The following is a 20,641-nucleotide window of genomic DNA, read 5'->3' as shown; positions in this document are numbered from 1 at the left end:
AATTTCGTGTAAATTTTTCTCCACCCTGTGTATATATATATATATATATATATATATATATATATATATATATATATATATATATATATATATATTGCATATGTGTGTCTTTATGACTTAATTATGTAGCAAAATTATGTTTGATGTAATATCTGCAGAGCACTTTGAAGGTTTTTGCTATAGATTTTATCTGCTTTGTGATGTTTAATTATTTAGACAGAGCAGTTTCAGAAATAATAGAAATAGGTAAGCTAAGATGGCATAGAAAAACAATTATAAAAACATCAAAAGTAGTATTAATATATTTATTGAAAAATTTTAATGTTTTTGATACAAAAAACAAAAATATGCAGTATTTGCTATGTATGAAAATTATGTGTTACACATACAGCCCACACTTAAGCAGAGTTTTGATCAAATTACTCGATGTGCTGTATTTATATTGTACATCTATTAATTGTCAAAATTAGTTTTAAACCTAACTTAATCTTCAGTACTGTTAAATTCTAAATTCATATGCCCTGAATACATTTGCAGCACATGCCTTTAATATGCTAGCATTTCTCTCAACTATATTATTTTTCTTTAACTGGTTAATGTATAATATTTATATCACTTTAATTTGTTACATAAATCACACTATAGGGTAAAAAACGACAAATGATATCTATTTTATATGGACATCATATTTTAGCACCAATATTATATCTACTGTATGTGATTTTTACCAATAATTACATTAATTAAACAACAAAATAAAACATAATTTTATATGTTGGCACTTTGACTGGATACTGAATTCACAAAAATGTGACACAGATACTTTACAACAGGTCATTTATTGTATGAATATTGAATGTTGTACAGATCATCTTTCTAAAGACACATGTTAATCAACCTGTTGGAGCTGTTACACTTGTAACCTATTTTGCACTGAAAGTGCTGAATGAATGTAAAAAAGTACTTTTCTCACACTTTAATATGAGATGAATTGTTCTTCTGCAGATATGAAACATTTCTTTCATAGCTTTGGTAATTAATGTAACTGATGATTTCCTTGCACTGATGATCAGGAGAGGACTATGTATTGTCTAGTGAAGTCTTACAGCTAAAAAAATATTAGTGGGATTTTGAGATGAATATGTTTATACGTAATTTTGCTGAGCTGCTCTATAGAAACAATGTACAGTGTTGAATTTCAGATAAAAACGGAAGTAAGGAACATTTCAGACTACAACATCTGAACTGTTTTTAAATACATAATCGAGCTTATTGCAATAGCAGTGCCACATAATGTTAAAAATAAATCGTACTTTAGCATCAGAGCTTTCTCACTTTTTAATGTCAGTTGGTGTAATTTACAGCGTTATTTCAGTACAATGTTATTCATTCCTGAATGTTATTTTGAGGCACTGTCTAGCAAATATAGATTTTAAAAATGTCTTTCTTCAACAAAGGGGCACTGATACTTCTCTATTACTATAGGCACTTCAGAATGCAGATAAAACTCTGCATATGACATGAGCAGGAAAACTCCTGAGTATATAATAATAGCAGCTTTGATCTACTAATGTGGCACTTAGTACACATGCAGTTGTTGATAGTTCCAGAGGGGATCAAACAGGCACAAATTTTGAGAAATACATCAGTGGTTTAATGCAATAGTGGGTGGTGTGAATCATAATCAGCTCGGCTATGTAGGAAAGATGCTTATGGTGACAGAAAGAATGCATACAAGAGGCATCATTTCAGGGTCATCTCAGCAACTGACTTCCTGCCTTACAAGCAGGAACAGTGTCTTACGACCTGAGGGATCTACTTCAGGGAGGAGGGAGGATTCTCAAGAAGTAGAGAGTTTTTCTTTCCGCGAGTAGATTCGCGAGACTACGGATAGCTCGCAGCAGTCGAGGCTCCAGTTCACTTCCTGGGCCGCACCTCAATGACGACGCCACCGTTGTGTGATGACGAGGGGCCATCCAGCAGCCTCGGCGATGGGGTGTACCGGCTCTTGGTGACGGTCGTCGTCTCACTGGACTCTATGGTCTCGGTGGAGAGCCCGCCTCTCAGCGGCACCGTCTTCTTGGTGAAGCTCTGCACGGTGTTGATCACACTGGGCCTCACTGGGTCATCCACGGTCGACGTAATGCGCACCGTCTCCGAGTAGTCGTCACTGCCGCTGCCCCGCCGCCGCTCTACCGTAGTTGTGCTGCCGGAACCGTTCACCAGCGGTGTCCGCTTGTCTGCAATGTGAGAGATACAGGTACAGGGAGCTAAAAGTGCAGCCTTACCAAGTGTGAGCATCGCCTACACAATAGACAATTGTTAGGAATTAATGTGCAGTTAAACCTCCTCGGTTCGTGTTTTATCTGATTTATTACTAAACTTCTGGCATTTAAAACTGCAAAACAAAAATTCAATTGTTGGATGTACTGCATAGTCGTAGCAGTACATTGTTAAATTCTATTGGTGAATTGGGGGGGGGGGGGGGATCACATCTACCATAGCTGGAAAACGCTGAGAGAATTTCTGCTTCACGGAATAACAGTGCGTGGTCAGGGAAAAAAGCAACAGAGGTCGACGTGGGTGGCACTGTCGAAAAATAGTAGCGGGACCAGCAATTCACAGTTAGGTTGGTGTTCTGGCAGCGAGTACACGTAACAGAAAAAAATCGCAGCACCTGATGATGACGGCTGTGTATGCCGGCTACCGCCGGCCGTGTGGCCGAGCGGTTCTAGGCGCTTCAGTCCGGAACCACGCGACTGCTACGGTCGCAGGTTAGAATCCTTCATCGGGCATGGATGTGTATGGTGTCCTTAGGTTAGTTAGGTTTATGTAGTTCTAAGTTCTAGGGGACTGATGACCTAATATGTTAATTCCCATAGTTCTCAGAGCCATTTGAACCATTTTATGCCGGCTGTCATGTGCTAATGTGCTACAGCACACTGTAAATATCGCACTGACATTATGCAATTTCACTTCAAATTACCCCATTTCTCTTCAAATGCGAGTCGGAAATCGCATTAAAATTGCCATTTCCCTTCGAATGCGCACTAGTATGCAAATGAAACGGACGAAGACGTGCTTTGTACCACTCTCTCCGCGAGAAATAGATACCAGTGTCGAGTGCTAAAATGACAGTCAACTCAGAGAAGCGACGCAGTTGCCTGTTTTCTACTGCTCTTGCTCTGATGTGACATCATCCCTTCTGTGCTATGTTGCTCACAACACCAGGTCAGTATTTTTTTCTTTGAAACTGCGTGTAGTGTATTGTGCTAGCATAGAGTACGAGGGATTTTTAAAGCTTGGTTGTCGTGATTCCACTGTGATTGAGTGCTGTAAAGCATAGACGTAATTTCCAGATTTGGTTCGACTTCTGCCGGCACTAACATTTTTTATTTATTTTATTCCTCGCAATGTTAAACTGTTAATTATTGAATTTAAAAGTTACTGTTCGGTCTAAACACATAAAAATAATATATTCGATTCGATTACTATCCTCTTAAATCCAAACTCTATAGGCTAGATTGTGTTAAAACGAGTGAATCTAGCATGAAAACGTTTTCTACAGAATATCTGCTAAAACGGCCCTTTCCCAGTACATATTTTGAGGAGAAAGTGAGGCAGCATACACCAAATGTAGATCTAGCAACAGACGGGACCTAAGAACTGAGAGTGCGATTTAACAAAAGTTTGATTAATCAAGAAACATTTTAAAGAAGGGTAACGTATCCGGTTAAAAAAATCGGTAATCTTTTTCTGCTTTAGTGACCTACAGCTCAAGCGGGTCTCCTATTGTGATCAAAGTGGAAAATACATTGTCTGCTTTCTTTCTAAGATTGTTTATGCGCTACGTCTCCAATTATGACCTTGCCTGTTCTGGATTCACAGATGGACTCGGCTTTGCTTATTTTTCTGCTTTTCACTTAAGCTACGAAATAATCACATGTCACATTTTCTCCTAAATCAGGAAGAAGGCCCTGCGAGAGTCAGACATTTGCACTGCTTTAAACTCATTTTTGCAACTGATTTACGCATTGTAGCATAATATTTGTTGTTGATTAAACAATGGAATGACGCGAAGAACTGAATGTCGAAATAATCACCCAAACAATTGGCGAAAGCGTCGAATTACCGAGTGTATGCAAGACGGTCCGTGCTCGTCACAGAGGAAAGCCAAACAGGATAACGCTTCCCAAAGCGGCTGGACGCCGTTTGCTTCTTCGAGACTGGTCAGACATGCTAGCAACTAGTACACCTGACACGTGGCCAACGGCCCCGAGGGTCGAGGTCAACGGAAAAGTAGGAAACTTTCCAACGTACGTAATGGAAGAATCTCGAGTGCGATTTCGAGAGATAATCAAACATTAAGGCGATCAAATGTCGAGGGTAGGCCCCATGGGAATATTCCATAAAGAGATTGGAGAGGCCTGTGTGCGACCAGAGCTAATTAAGAACGATATAACAGAGTCATGTAGCAGTGAGTAGGATGAACACTCAGTTTCAGTACTGTGCATCCAGAGAGCAGTGTCATTTCACAGCAGTACCTGATGGAGCAGTAAATATTTCAACTACTAGAAGATGGCGATAAACTCTGGTGGACAAGTAACTGCAAGTTAAGTAGTGTCTTATAGTACTCGTTGGAACAGTGGTGAACAGTGAGCCTTTTTCAAAGAGTAAGAATAGCAGAATTTCAGTGAGTAGCAGGAGCAAGTTCCTGCTTCGGACTTGTTAGTTGTACAGTAGGCAAAATGACCTGTGAGTGCTGGTGAAGTAGTTCACAATGATGATGATTGATTAGTTAGGCCAAGTGGCTGGTAGTTAGCAGACCGAGTGAACAGTCAAGCAGTCACTTATGATGGGGATCGTTTGCAGTGATTATTGAAAGCTTCTGACATTCTGATATGGGGTTTTGGTCCGAAACATCACTAAGTAAATGTGTTTGTTAGAACAATAAACTGATTAAAGAACGAGTAATAAGTTGCTACTTCAGCAAACAATTCTTACCATCTCCACGAGACTTAATCTTCTGTAACCTAACTCCCCCTAACCAAGGGGATTTGCCCTCTCTCATCTCCACTATGAAGCGACCCATAACAAAACTCTTTCATCTGGCGTGCAGAGTGTATGAGACAGGCACAGAACCCTCAGACTTCGAGAAGAACATAATAACTCCAGTTCGAAAAAAAAAAAAAAAAGGTTGCTGACAAGTGTGAAAATTACCGAAGTATCAGTTTAATAAGTCATGCTTGCAAAATTCTTTACAGAAGAACAGAAAAAGTGGTAGAAGCCGACCTCAGGGAAGATCAGTTTGGATTTCGGAGAATTGTAGTAATAGGCGATGCAATACTGATTCTATGACTTATCTTAGAAGATAGGTTAAGGAAAGACAGATATACGTTTATAGCATTTGTAGACTTAGAGAAAGCTTTTGATCATGCTGGCAGGAATACTATGAAATTCTGGAGCTAGATTATTTACAATTTGTATAAAAATCAGTCGGCAGTTATGAGAGTCGAGGAGCATGAAAGGAAATAAGTGGTTGAGGTGGGAATGAGATAGAGTTGCAAACTATCCCTGATGTTATTCAATCTGTACACTGAGCAAGCAGAGGAAACGAAAGAAAAATTTGGAGTAGGAATTAAAGTTCAGAGAGAAAAAGTACTCGGATTCGGGAGAAGAACGGTTCAAACCCGCGTCCGGTCATCCAGACTTAGGTTCCACGTGATTCCGCAAAATCGCAAATGCCGGAGTAGTTTCTTTGAAAGGACACGGCTCGATTTCCTTCCTCATCCTTGACACAATCCGAGCTTTTGCTCCGTCTCTGATGACCTCGATGCCGACGGGACATTAAACCCAATTTTCCTTCCTTCCTTCTTTTCAGAGAGGAAATAAAAACATAGTAATTCTGTCAGAGGCAGCAAAGGACTTTCAGACCACTTGAATGGAATGGATATAAGATTAACATCAAAACAAGGATAATGGAATGTAGACGAATTAAATCGAAAGGAAACGAAACAATTAAATAGTAGACAAGTTTTGCTATTTGGGCAGCAAAATAACTGATGATGGCCAAAACAGAGAGGATATACAATGTAGAAGGCAATGGCAAGGAGAGCTTTTCTGAAGAAGAGGAAGTTGCTAACATCGAATATAGGTTTAAGTGTTAGAAGTCTTTTCTAAAGCTCCTTGTCTGGAGTGTAGCCTGTTGGTTGATTGGTTGATCTGGGGGAGGAGACCAAATAGTGAGGTCATCGTTCCCATCAGATTAGGGAAGGAAGTCGGCCGTGCCCTTTCCTGGCATTTGGCTGGAGCGATGTAGGAAAATCACTGAAAACTTAGAATGGCCAGACGGAGGTTTGAACTGTCGTCCTCCAGAATGCGAGCCCAGTGTGGTAACCACTATGCCATCTCGCTCGGTGTAGCCAAGTATGGACGTGAGAAATGGCCGGCCGGAGTGGCCGAGGGGTCTGGAGCCGCGCAACTGCTACGGTCGCAGGTTCGAATCCTGCCTCGGGCATGGATGTGTGTGGTGTCCTTAGGTTCGTTAGGTTTAAATAGTTCTAAGTTCTAGGGGACTGATGACCGAAGTGAGAAATGGATAATCTGGTACCGCGCGTCGCGGAATTTGACTCCGCGCCAGACGTCATGGACGTCGAAGACCCATACAGGTCTCTGCACCATCGAGCCGCAAGCTGTGGCGGCGCGCGCCTCCTGGCCCGCTTTTAGTGTTAGGGAGCCACAGAGAAACACGTGGTCCCAGCGGCCAATAGCGGCGCCCCCAATAGCATACTTAAGCGCCTGCATCGCGCTCAGCCAGACGGATACGGATCCTCTACACCTCCCGTAAACTAGATCACCCTCACCCGCTTGTCTCTCCTACCTCTTTCCGCTGCTGCGCCTGTATTCCCACGTCCCACCTGCTCTCCACCTCTCCACTCTCCTTACCCTCTCCCAAGGTGGCTTCCAACAGCTCCCCCTGCCTGATGATGCCCTCCTCCCCTCCATCTACCCCTCCTATCAACTTTGATCCTCCTCTTCCACTTGCTGTCTTTTTTCCTCAGGGAACCCTCCCTCCCTTCGTCCCTCCTCCTCCCCCTGGGCTTCCCCTAGCCCCATACCTTCTTTCCTCCCCCCCATCTCCTCTGCACTGTGCACTGGCATCTCCGCTCTCCCCTCTCCCTCCTCCCCCACCTTTATCCCCTTTTGGCAGGTCCCCGGACTCGCACACGTTAAGTGAACATTAGCGCGCCACAGATCAACGCCATCGGTGTTGTGTGTGTGTCGTCGTGTTTGTGCTTCAGTGTTTTCGCCGCCCATGCTCCATCGTTCACGTGTGTCATCTCCATCATCAGTGTTCGTGTACAGTGCTAACAGTTTCTTTGGTTTTCTTCGCGTGTGAACGGCTTCATGTTTTTTCGTTACTGTGTCTACTGTTTTTTTGTCCGCCGTTATGTTATGTTCATTCTGTCTCTCCATTGTTTTCTCTTGTGCTACCTGTGGCTGAAGAGCGGCGTACTGTTGCCGCTGCCAGCCCACCTTGTGTAAGGTGTGAAATAACAGTAAAGAAAAGAGAAAAAAAAAGCTCAGCCCCGTCTTAGAGCGCGTATTGACTTCGTGTTTCTATTCCAGTGGACGTGGTTGTCTTGTTTGGTTCGTTACTCTGTTGTCTGTTCTTGTTGTGTCATAAGGTCCTCCGTTCGTCGTGTCCGTCCTCTCCCGTTGTGTTGTTGTTCGCGGGCCGCTCCGCGTGTCCCGTCGCGTTTCCGTCACTACTATCTCGCGACCGTTCCGGTCGCCGTTCCAGCAGATAATAACGGTTTCGATAAGAAGAGGATAGAAGTTTTTGAAATGTGGTGCTACAGAAAAATGCTGAAGATTAGAAGGGTAGATCACGTGACTAATGAGGAGGTACTAAATAAACCTGGGGAGAACAGAAATTTGTGGCACAACCTGACTACAAGAAGGGATCGGTTGATAGGAGACGTTCTGAGATATTGAGGGTTACCAATTTGGCACTGGAGGGAAGTGTGGGGGATAAAAATCGGAGAGGGAGGCCAAACGATGAATACGGTAATCAGATGCAGAAGGATGTAGGCTGCAGTACTTATTCGGAGGTGAGGAGGCTTGCAAAGGGTGCAATAGCATGGAGAGCTGCATCAAACAGGTCTTCAGACTGAAGACCAGGACAAATTAAATAACAGGTTACAAGCAGCAGGTATTTTCTGTGATTTGTCAAAGGCATTCGATTTTGTGAACCACAACATCCTTTTAAATAAATTAGAATTCTACGGTGTCACGGGCAGTGCTGCAAAGTTGTACAAGTCATAGCTTGCTAACAGGAAACAAAGGGTGTCAGTGCAAGGAACTAGTGAATTAAGTGTTTAGTCATCATCAGAATGGGAAGAAATTACATGTGGTGTCCCACAAGGATCCATCTTAGGGCCATTGCTTTTTCTTGTGTACATTAATGATCTCTCATGAGTTACACTGCCAAAAGCAGAGTTCATTTTGTTTGCAGATGATACAAGCATTGCAATAAATAGTATGTCGAGTGTAGTTCTAGAAAGATCTGCTAATGATTTTTCATGGATATTAATAAACGGTTTAAAGCCAACTCACTGACATTAAACTTCGAAAAGACTCACTATATGCAATTCAGAACCTGTAAGAGGTTCCCACCCAGCATATGCATAAAGTATGAAGAGCAGATAGAAGAGGTAGACAGTCTTAAATTCCTGGGATTACAACTTGATGATAAATTCAGTTGGGAGGAACACACCACAGAACTGCAGAAACGCCTTAACAAATCTCTATTTGCAATTCGAGTGTTAGCAGACATAGGTGACATAAAAATGAAAAAGCTTGCATACTTTGCCTACTTTCATTCCATAATGTCATATGCTATAATATTTTGGGGTAACTCTTCAAGTGAAACAAAAGTTTTCAGAGTCCGAAAGCGTGTAATACGTATTATTTGTGGAGTAAATTCACGGACGTCCTGTAGAAACCTGTTCAAAGAACTGGGTATACTAACTACTGCCTCTCAGTATATTTACTCCTTAATGAAATTTGTCCTAAATAACATATATTTTTTTCCAACAGACAGCTCAGTTCATACATACAATACCAGGAACAAAAATGATCTGCACAAGGACTTTAAAGCACTTACTTTAGTTAAAAAAGGGGTCCACTACTCAGGAACACTCATCTTCAATAATTTGCCAGCAAACATAAAAAATTTAGTTACAAATAAAGATCAGTTTAAAAGGAGCCTGAAAGACTTACTAGTGGCCAACTCCTTCTGCTCCATTGACGAATTTTTTAATAGAAACAAATGGTTTATTGTATATACTCATACTATTAGTATTGTTATTTCAGCTTTAAAAAAATGACATGTTCCACATCCACGAGGATCTCCTCAGCACGGATCTATGGAACGAAAATCTAATCTAATCTAACAACAACAACAGTGATGTCATAAGCGCGGGAGAGTTGGCGGGCGCTCACCTGTGGACCGGTAGGACGGTGAGTCGGCGGTGCTGGAGGAGCGGAAGGAGCTGCTGTAGTCGAGGTTGGCGGCGGCGGCGGCGCGGGGGGCGGCGGCGTTGCGGTATGGGCGGTGGGCGGCGCGCGCGGGCCGCGAGGGCGGCGCCGGCTCGGCGCTCAGGTCGCTGGCGACGTCGTCGCTGGCGTGCAGCGTGCGGTAGAGCTCGGGCGCGCGCTCGCGCAGCTCCTGCAGGAAGACGCGCCGCTTGCTCTCGCGGGGGCTCAGCCCGCCGTTGCTGACCAGGTTGCTCGTGCTCCTGCAACACGGCGCAGCCCGCGCTCAGCTTCGTGCACAGTGCCGGTACACAGGCGAAAGGCAGCAGTCGACGACCGTGCAAACAAAAGCGTCTGCTCGTTAGTACATCTCACGAGGAGGTGTCTAGTGTCTACGGTAACCGCGACTTCGACAGCTCCCTTCCACAGACAGATGAAGCGATAGGGAAGCGCGCATGGGATAAGCTCTGCTTATGCGCTTTATTTGTCAACAAAATTTACAGAAGGCTTTGATGTAACATTTCTTAGTTCACAGGTATTGGCTTGGGTTTGAAATTTTACGTTTAATCTATTCTTCCTACATGATTTAAATACTTATTATAATAAAAGAAATTATTCAGGTAGTGAAGGGAGACGAAAATTTAATAGTCATGGGTGAATGGAATTCGAAAGTAGGAAAAGGGAGAAAAGGAAACATAGTAGGTGAATATGGATTGGGGCTAAGAAATGAAAGAGGAAGCCGTCTGGTAGAATTTTGCACAGAGCATAACTCAATCATAGCTAACAATTGGTTCAAGAATCATAAAAGAAGGTTGTACACATGGAAGAATCCTGGAGATACTACAAGGTATGAGATACACTATATAATGGTAAGACAGAGATTTAGGAACCAGGTTTTAAACTGTAAGACGTTTCCAGGGGCAGATGTGGACTCTGACCACAATCTATCGGTTATGAACTGTAGATTAAAACTGAAGAAACTGCAAAAAGGTGGGAATTTAAGGAGATGGGACCTGGATAAACTGAAAGAACCAGAGGTTGTACAGAGTTTCAGGGAGAGCATAAGGGAACGATTGACAAGAATGGAGGAAAGAAATACAGTAGAAGAAGAATGCGTAGCTCTGAGGAATGAAATAGTGAAGGCAGCAGAGGATCAAGTAGGTGCCGGCCGCGGTGGTCTCGCGGTTAAGGCGCTCAGTCCGGAACCGCGCGACTGCTACGGTCGCAGGTTCGAATCCTGCCTCGGGCATGGATGTGTGTGATGTCCTTAGGTTAGTTAGGTTTAAGTAGTTCTAAGTTCTAGGGGACTGATGACCACAGATGTTAAGTCCCATAGTGCTCAGAGCCATTTGAACCATTTTGATCAAGTAGGTAAAAAGACGAGGGCTAGTAGAAATCCTTGGGTAACAGAAGAAATATTGAATTTAATTGACGAAAGGAGAAAGTATAAAAATGCAGTAAATGAAGCAGGCAAAAAGGAATACAAACGTCTCAAAAATGAGATCGACAGGCAAAATGGCTAAGCAGGGATGGTTAGAGGACAAATGTAAGGATGTAGAGGCTTATTTCACTAGGGGTAAGATAGGAAAATTAAAGAGACCTTTGGAGAAAGGGGAGACACTTGTATAAACATCAAGAGCTCAGATCGAAACTCAGTTCTAAGCAAAGAAGGGAAAGCCGAAAGGTGGAAAGATTATATAGAGGGTCTATACAAGGGTGATGTACTTGAGGACAATATTATGGAAATGGAAGAGGATGTAGATGAAAATGAAATGGGAGATACGATACTCCCTGAAGAGTTTGACAGAGCACTAAAAGACCTGAGTCGAAACAAGGCCCCGGGAGTAGACAACATTCCATTAGAACTACTGACGGCCTCGGGAGAGCCAGTCCTGACAAAACTCTACCATCAAGTGAGCAAGATGTATGAGACAGGCGAAATACCCTCAGACTTCAAGAAGAATATAATAATTCCAATCCCAAAGAAAGCAGGTGTTGACAGATGCGAAAATTACCGAACTATCAGTTTAATAAATCACAGCTGCAAAATACTAACGCGAATTCTTTACAGACGAATGGAAAAACTGGTAGAAGCCGACCTCGAGGAAGATCAGTTTGGATTCCGTAGAAATGTTGGAACACGTGAGGCGATACTGACCTTACGACTTATCTTAGAAAATAGATTAAGGAAAGGCAAACCTACGTTTCTAGCATTTGTAGACTTAGAGAAAGCTTTTGACTATTTTGACTGGAATACTCCCTTTCAAATACTAAAGGTGGCAGGGGTCAAATACAGGGAGCGAAAGGCTATTTACAATTTGTACAGAAACCAGATGGAAATTATAAGAGTCGAGGGGCATGAAAGGGAAGCAGTGGTTGGGAAGGGAGTGAGAGAAGGTTGTAGCCTCTCCCCGATGTTACTCAATCTATATATTGAGCAAGCTGTAAAGGAAACGAAAGAAAAGTTCGGAGTAGGTATTAAAATCCATGGAGAAGAAATAAAAACTTTGAGGTTCGCCGATGACATTGTAATTCTGTCAGAGACAGCAAAGGACTTGGAAGAGCAGTTGAACGGAATGGACAGTATATTGAAAGAAGGATGTAAGATGAACATCAACAAAAGCAATACGAGGATAATAGAATGTAGTCGAATTAAGTCGGGTGATGCTGAGGGTTTTAGATTAGGTAATGAGACACTTGAAGTAGTAAAGGAGTTTTGCTATTTGGGGTGCGAAATAACTGATGATGGTCGAAGTAGAGAGGATATAAAATGTAGACTGGCAATGGCAAGGAAAGCGTTTCTGAAGAAGAGGAATTTGTTAACATCGAGTATAGATTTAAGTGTCACGAAGTCATTTCTGAAGGTATTTGTATGGAGTGTAGCCATGTATGGAAGTGAAAGATGGACGATAAATAGTTTGGTCAAGAAGAGAATAGAAGCTTTCGAAATGTGCTGCTACAGAAGAATGTTGAGGATTAGGTGGGTAGATCACGTAAGTAATGAGGAGGTATTGAATAGGATTGGGGAGAAGAGAAGTTTGTGGCACAACTTGACTAGAAGAAGGGATCGGTTGGTAGGACATGTCCTGAGGCATCAAGGGATCACAAATTTAGCATTGGAGGGCAGCGTGGAGGGTAAAAATCGTAGAGGGAGACCAAGAGATGAATACACTAAGCAGATTCAGAAGGATGTAGGTTGCAGTAGGTACTGGGTGATGAAGGAGCTTGTACAGGATAGAGTAGCATGGAGAGCTGCATCAAACCAATCTCAGGACTGAAGACCACAACAAGAACAACATAATCAGTATGAGAGTGTTACAAAGTTGCCCCTCAGAAGTAATTACCCCCAGGTTGGGAACCACTGTACTAGAGGAAACTGTAGAGGAGAATAACTATAGGGGAAGGCACTGACTGGAAATCATCCAGCAAATAATCGAGGATGTTGGTTGCCAGTGCTACTTTGAGATGAATTTCCTGGCGCACCAAATCAAACCAATCAGAAGACTTGGAGACTCAAAAAAAAATTTTGAGTAGCGGCGAGAGAGCGCTTCGCTCACCTGGAGAACTTGGCGTCTGTGAAGTTGGAGGCGCGGTGCAGGCGGTCGACGTCCGGCTCCGGGTCTGCGGCCCTGCTGAGGTCGCGCTGGCTGCGGGAGATGCTGGCCAGGATGCCGGGGCTCTTGAGCGGCGGCGGAGACTCGTCCAGCCGGTGCAGCTGCGGGTTGGACTTGTAGAGGCCACCGTTGAGCGCGGCGCCTAGGGGCGCGGGGGCGGCGGGGGCGGACGCGGGCGCGGAGGAGAGCGCGTGCACGTTGAAGCTCTGGGAGCGCGCCAGGCTGGAGCGGTAGGTGCGCGCCGGCTTGGCGGGGCCCGGCGGCGTCACGTGGTTGATGATGGACACGTTGATGGTGCTGCCGTTGGCGGCGGCGCTCTTCTGCTGCGCGTACAGCGAGCGCTTGATGCGGCCGCCGGCGCCCGACCCGGAGCCAGAGCCCGAGCCGTGGTCGTCGTACAGCTTGCGCGGCAGCGTCTGCGCGCTGCGCGTGTAGTCCGCCGTCGCCGACGGCGGCGGCGTCGTCGACGACGCCGACGTCACCAGCCGGCTCGTCGACTTGCTGAAGCGGCCCAGCGAGCTGCCGTTCACGCCGTTGTGGTACCTGTGCGGGGCACACAGACTTTCCTCACTGGCAGGCGAGCGCAGGCAGCGTTTTAGAGCCAAACTGAATTCAGGCGTTGGCAAATTAAAGCTCTATGATCGATCACCTTGAAGACTGCAACTATCCAATGTTTACAAATACGTACACTATTGGCCATTAAAATTGCTACACCAAGAAGAAATGCAGATGATAAACGGGTATTCATTGGACAAATATATTTTAGTAGAACTGACATATGATTACATTTTCACGCAATTTGGGTGCATAGATCCTGAGAAATCAGTACCCAGAACAACCACGTCTGGCCGTAATAACGGCCTTGATACGCCTGGGCATTGAGTCAGAGGTTGGATGGCATGTACAGGTACAGCTGCCCATGCAGCTTCAACGCGATACCACAGTTCATCAAGAGTAGTGACTGGCGTATTGTGACGAGCCAGTTGCTCGGCCACCATTGACCAGACGTTTTCAGTAAGTGAGAGATCTGGAGAACGTGCTGGCCAGGGCAGCAGTCGAACATTTCTGTATCCAGAAAGGCCCGTACAGGACCTGCAACATGCGGTCGTGCATTTTCCTGCTGAAATGTAGGGTTTCGCAGGGATCGAATGAAGGGTAGAGCTACGGGTCGTAACACATCTGAAATGTAACGTCCACTGTTCAAAGTGCCGTCAAGGCGAACAAGAGGTGACCGAGACGCGTAACCAATAGCACCCCATACCATCACTCCGGGTGATACGCCAGTATGACGATGACGAATACACGCTACCAATGTGCGTTCACCGAGATGTCGCCAAACACGGATGGACCATCATGATTCTGGAAACGGAAACTGGATTCATCCGAAAAAATGACGTTTTGCCATTCGTGTATCCAGGTTCGTCGTTGAGTACACCATCGCAGGCGTTCCTGTCTGTGACGCAGCGTCAAGGGTAACCGCAGCCATGCATGGTCTCCGAGCTGATAGTCCATGCTGCTGCAAACGTCGTCCAACTGTTCGTGCAGATGGTTGTTGTCTTGCAAACGTTCCCTTCTATTCACTCAGGGATCGAGACGTGGCTGCACGATCCGTTACAGCCATGCGGATAAGATGCCTGTCATCCCGACTATTAGTGATACGAGGCCGTTGGGATCCAGCACGGCGTTCCGTATTACCCTTCTGAACCCACCGATTCCATATTCTGCTAACAGTCATTGGATCTCGACCAACGCGAGCAGCAATGTCGCGATACGATAAACCGCATTCGCGATAGGCTACAATCCGACCTTTATCAAAGTCCGAAACGTGATGGTACGCATTTCTCCTCCTTACACGAGGCATCACAACAACGTTTCACCAGGCAACGCCGGTCAACTGCTGTTTGTGTATGAGAAATCTGTTGGAAACTTTCCTCATGTCAGCACGTTGTAGGTGTCGCCATCGGCGCCAACCTTGTGTGAATTCTCTGAAAAGCTAATCATTTGCATATCACGGCATCTTCTTCCTGTCGGTTAAATTTCGCGTCTGTAGCACGTCATCTTTGTGATGTAACAATTTTATTGGCCAGTAGTGTAGAAACTGAAATATTCTTTGATCGCAACTGTCTTTATTTAATTATTGGTTTCGATCAGTATGACCATCATCGGATTCGTCCGTCTCCTTACAGTTAATAATCGAAGCAATTGAAACATTTAGCCATGACTACCATCGCTAGGAAATATTAAAGCGTGATAATACTGTGATGAGCTCTCATGAGTTTTTGCTAAGTTTAAGGAGGCAAATGAGTCTAATTATGACAGTAATTACCGAAAGCGATATTTACGTTAAATAAAGACGTTTGCGATTTATTTATTTACACGTCAAGTTCCGTAGGATCAAATTGAGGAGCAAATCTCCCACGTCATGGAACGTGTCAGTACATGAAATTATAACATAAAAGCAATAACAGACGGAACTAAAATCTTTATGAACCCAAAAAAAGTCAAGCTCTAAGTTAAATAAACGCAATCAACAATATAACATAAGAATCAGCTTAATTTTTCCAGGAACTCGACAGAATAGGAGTGATCCATGAGTAAACTCTTCAGTTTCGATTTCAAAGCGCGTGGATTATTACTAAGATTTTTGAATTCTTGTGGCAGCTTATCGAAAATGGATGCAGCAGTATATTGCACACCTTTCTGCACAAGAGTTCAGGAAGACAGATCCAAATGCAGGTTGGATTTTTGCCATGTATTAACTGAGTGAAAGCTGCTTATTCTTGGGGATAATCTGATATTGTTAACAAGAAACGACAGTAAAGAATATATGTACTGAGAGGCCAGTGTCAAAATACCTAGACTAGTGAACAGGGATCGACAGGAGGTTCTCGAGTTTCCACCACTTTTTGCCCGAACAACCCGTTTCTGAGCCAAAAATATCATTTTAAAATGGGAAGAGTTACCCCAAAATATAATACCATACGACATAAGACTGTTTTAGTTTCTACTAATTTTTAAATTGGAGCACGATATCTACATGGGAAAATACTTTTTTTTATTCACAGTTGTCTTGACCTCATTGGCTGGATTCACGAAAGTTTACCGGTTTCATCTCCTACCAGTCCATTGACGGTACGGACAAGGAGAGAAACGAGGATTTTGACCCACGAACACTATCGTAAGAAGAGTATCGCACACGTAAATCAATACTTATCTTTGATAAAAAGATTAGAATAGATTCTTCCCGGTAATGAAACTTATCACAGCAGATCGCACTGCTGAGACATTATTTCCGAGAACAGTTTTCCAATAACGTTATTCTTAAACCAACATTTTTTTCGAGTCTCAGTCAAGCACACAGTTTTATTCTGCCAAGAATTTTCGTATCTGACAGCTCACTGGCAAAGCTATAGTTACAAGTGAGTAATGGGACTAGCAGTGAGGAAATACAAGTCAAACAATCGGGCGTCAACTGTTTCCATTCGCTTCGGTTGAGTGGTGCGTTGTGCTGTGGTGCGTCATTAGGATGAGGTTTCTCTAATGATATCATCGAAACAACGGAAAATACGAAAATATCTTTTAAAACAAAAATGTTAAGTTTGGAGAGCTCTTTTCCCATGATCCCATTTGAAATTCCGGACTACGTTTTCTCCACTTTCGAACAGCTTCCAGGAAATGTAACGTTCAGCATTCTGTTCACTCTTGACGATTTGCCTGAAACGGATTTTACTCGAAACACACCGGACGCACCGTTACTGAGAAAGGGAGCCTATACTTCAGGCCTGAAGAAACCTGTATACACTATATTATCAAAAGTATCCGGACACTTAGCTGAAAATGACTTACAATCCATGGCCCCCTCCATTGGTAATGCTGGAGTTCAGTATGGTGTTGGCCCACCCTTAGCCTAGATGACAGCTTCGATTCTCGCAGGCATACGTTCAGTCACGTGCTGGAAGGTTTCTTGGGGAATGGCAGCCCTTTCTTCACGGACTGCTGCACTGAGGAGAGGCATCGATGTCGGTCGGTGAGGCCTGGCACGAAGTCGGCGTTCCAAAACATCCCAAAGGTATCCTATAGGATTCAGGTCAGGACTCTGCGCAGGTCAGTCTATTACAGGGATGTTATTGTCGTGTAGCCACTCCGCCACAGGCCGTGCATTATGAACAAGCGCTCGATATTCGGCGCCATCCCCGAATTGTTCTTCAACACTGGGAAGCAAGAAGGTGCTTAAAACATGAATGTAGGCCTATGCTGTAATAGTGCCATGCCAAACAACAAGGGGTACAAGCCACCTCCATGAAAAACACGACCACACCATAACACCACCGCCTCCGAATTTTACTGTTGGCTTTATACACGCTGGCAGATGACATTCACCGTGCATTCGCCATACCCACACCCTGCCATCGAATCGCCACATTGTGTACGATGATTCGTCACTCCACAAAACGTTTATCCACTGTTCAATAGTCCAATGTTTACGCCCCTTACGCCAAGCGAGGCGTCGTTTGGGATTTACCGGCGTTGTAGTACTTGGAGTTTGGAGTTCCTGTGTGATGATCTGGATAGTTGTCTGCCGATTACACATTACGACCCTCTTCAACTGTCGGCAGTCTCTGTCAGTCAACAGACGAGGTCGGCCAGTGCACTTTTGTGCTGTACATGTCCCTTCACCTTTCTATTCCACTATCACATAGGAAACAGTGGACCTAGCGTTGTTTGTGAGTGTGGAAATCTCGCGTACAGACGTATGACGCAAGTGACACCCAATCACCTGACCACGTTCGAAGTCTGAGTTCCACGGGGCGCTCCATTCTGCTCTCTCACGATGTTTAATGACTACTGATGTCGCTGATATGGAGTACCTGGCAGTAGGTGGCAGCACAATGCACCTAATATGAAAAACGTATGTTTTTGGGGGTGTCCGGATACTTTTAATTACATACTGTATATTGAGTCGTAACGTCCCTGAGTTGTACTACTTCTGGTCTCCAATCCAGCCCTAAAACTCGAACAGAATACAGTAAAGGAAATGGTGACAGGCCTCACACATACGCAGAGCGGACTGTTGGCACATTATTTACTTACATTGGACGAGTAACTGTATAGAGGCACACGATGGCCTTTTTAGGAGTCCTTTTCTGCATGTAAGGAAAGTCCGACCCGAGGACAAGGACTGCTACTGGCGTTTCTCCCAAAAGACAGCAACGTGTTTACGACCACACTGGGCCTCCACGCCCGTCCTTCACAAATTACTACCAGTGATACGCGAGGAAAACGTATTAACGTTGCAGGCGACCTTGTGACTAATTATTCACAAGGCGCCTGCCAATTTCCTTGCGTAAGGTTTAGATTGTACAGTGGACACACGAGAATTTTTCAAGTGAGAGACTGTAGCAGCTCGTGTGTGCGACACGTAGTGTGCGGACAAGCACTGTCAGGTCTCAGCGCCCAACTACAGATTTAAAGGCGTGGGGTTCGATCCTCGATCAGTCCTGCTTTCATCTCTGGCAGTGTTCGTTAGTGCGAAAATTTTGTGTTGCACCGTTGTTCAGAGTCTAGGTTAGAATGTAGCTCCCCCTGTAACTGCCTAGATAAGTCGGTTCATGGGTCAGAGGAAGGCACTTTAAATGTCTAGTAAAGCATAATGGTATTTAAACCATCTTTCCGGTTGACTACAGTTTTACTTATCCTTTAAACAATTGCACGCAGCAGAATTCGTTGCTGTTGGTTTTCATAACCCGACACGTCTTTGTACTATCTCACAGAAGACACTGTTTCTTCGTTTTTGGATGTGGGAGTGTGTGATTAACAGTATCAAGCTATTGTGGTCAGTGACTCAAGTTTTATCGTCGTCACTTATCAGTCTCCTTCGCATCTGTCGAAATTTTGAATCGCCGCTGTAGTTTTGAACCCACTTGTCAAGAACAATACTGACGCAACTCAAGTGTAGTGAATTATGATATGTCATGCTTGTAACAGAGGAAACAGCTATGCCGTCGAATTAATAAAATAATAATGAAAATAATAATAATAATATTATTATTATTATTGGGAGGGACTGCAGTAGTGTTGGACGTCGTTGCAAGCACCCCCTACATCTACATCTATACTCTAGAAACTGTGAGATGCATGGTAAGGGGTACGTCTCATTGTACCAGTTACTAGGATTTCTTCCTGTTCCATTCACGCATGGAGCCCCGGGAGAATGATTGATTGAATGCCTCTGTGTGTGCAGTAATTATTATAATCTTATCCTCACTATCCCATTGTGAGCGATACGTACAAGATAACCGAGTTGTAAAGGATGACGGCGTGTATTCTGACCGAGCGACTGTTATAGGCAAGGTTGTCTTATATCACAGTCTTAAGTGCTCATGAAAGATGGTTGAGGTCGTCTCTTGCGTAGTAAATATTATGTCAGTTAATGCGTGTCGACAGAAGTCATTAACTGTGAACGAAAAGACGACTGAAGTGCGTGACCACGTACACTTGTATTTCTATGAATGCAGAACTCCATGCTTTATGATACAGCGTACTACTTTCTAAATCAATGCCATTTAACATTGTTATAAGAAACAGCTGAAGGAAATGTTATAATTTTTAATCACACACAACTGAATTTTATACATTCTCCATTAGTATGAACGAAAGAATGACTTCCGAATTAGTCATTCTCTCTGTCCATAACATCTTTTAGACTCTTTTCCAACAACATTCCTCAAAGACATACAACGGACTGTTATTGTTGCCACACATAGCAGTTTGCACTTCGCAGCTGAAAGCTGTCAAAAGCGCTGCCCTGCGTCTGGGATTTCCTGCAGTTGAGTCGAGTGTAGGAGTGTCTCAGTAGTAAAGAATAAATATATTAAAACTTCATGCATGACCCGACATTTTTCACGCATCTAAGGGTTTAGGACCTCATATACCTTTGACAGCAGCATTCGTGGATACTGTCTGCGAAATATGTTACGAATAAAGTTATGAGCAAAGAAAAAATAAATGTAAACGTCATGCACGATGCGGCTGTTATCCATGATTCATCGTGTTCATGACCTCGTATATTCTGAACTATGATAGGTTGGTGGTTGTTACCCCCACAGCGACAGTTGTCTGACAGTAAGGGACGTGTGTACCAAGTTTGGTTGAGATAGGCCCAGTGGTACAGGGGGAGGAGTGGGACAGACACACACACACACACACACACACACACACACACACACACACATTTATATGATGTAAGGGCTACTCATTTTGGAAAAGATCATGTTCATGCCTTCCATACCAGATCTAACGCTGTGTTCAGACTCGGAAAGCATTCATACACTACTGGACATTAAAATTGCTACACCAAGAAGAAATACAGATGATAAACGGGTATTCATTGGACAAATATATTATACTAGAACTGACATGTGATTACATTTTCACGCAATTTGGGTGCATAGATCCTGAGAAATCAGTACCCAGAACAACCACCTCTG

The 20,641-nt window shown here is 43.9% G+C and overlaps 1 protein-coding gene across 2 annotated transcripts in view; it reads right to left on the bottom strand.

Moving 5' to 3' along the window:
* Positions 1–291: 291 nt before the first annotated feature.
* Positions 292–20,641, bottom strand: part of LOC124619829 — a 1,389,509-nt gene continuing 1,369,159 nt past the window's right edge. For both annotated transcript variants that reach the window (XM_047146446.1, XM_047146440.1), the window contains 3 exons: positions 13,098–13,697; positions 9,508–9,803; positions 292–2,240 (listed from right to left, as the gene is read on the bottom strand). In XM_047146446.1, the coding sequence (XP_047002402.1) occupies positions 1,918–2,240; positions 9,508–9,803; positions 13,098–13,697 (1,219 nt within the window). In that variant the 3' untranslated portion in view covers positions 292–1,917. The remainder of the gene's footprint in view (positions 2,241–9,507; positions 9,804–13,097; positions 13,698–20,641) is intronic.

Source organism: Schistocerca americana, chromosome 1 (genome assembly GCF_021461395.2).
Source record: "Schistocerca americana isolate TAMUIC-IGC-003095 chromosome 1, iqSchAmer2.1, whole genome shotgun sequence".
Lineage (NCBI taxonomy): Eukaryota > Metazoa > Arthropoda > Insecta > Orthoptera > Acrididae > Schistocerca > Schistocerca americana.
This window is presented reverse-complemented; position numbering and strand designations above follow the sequence as displayed.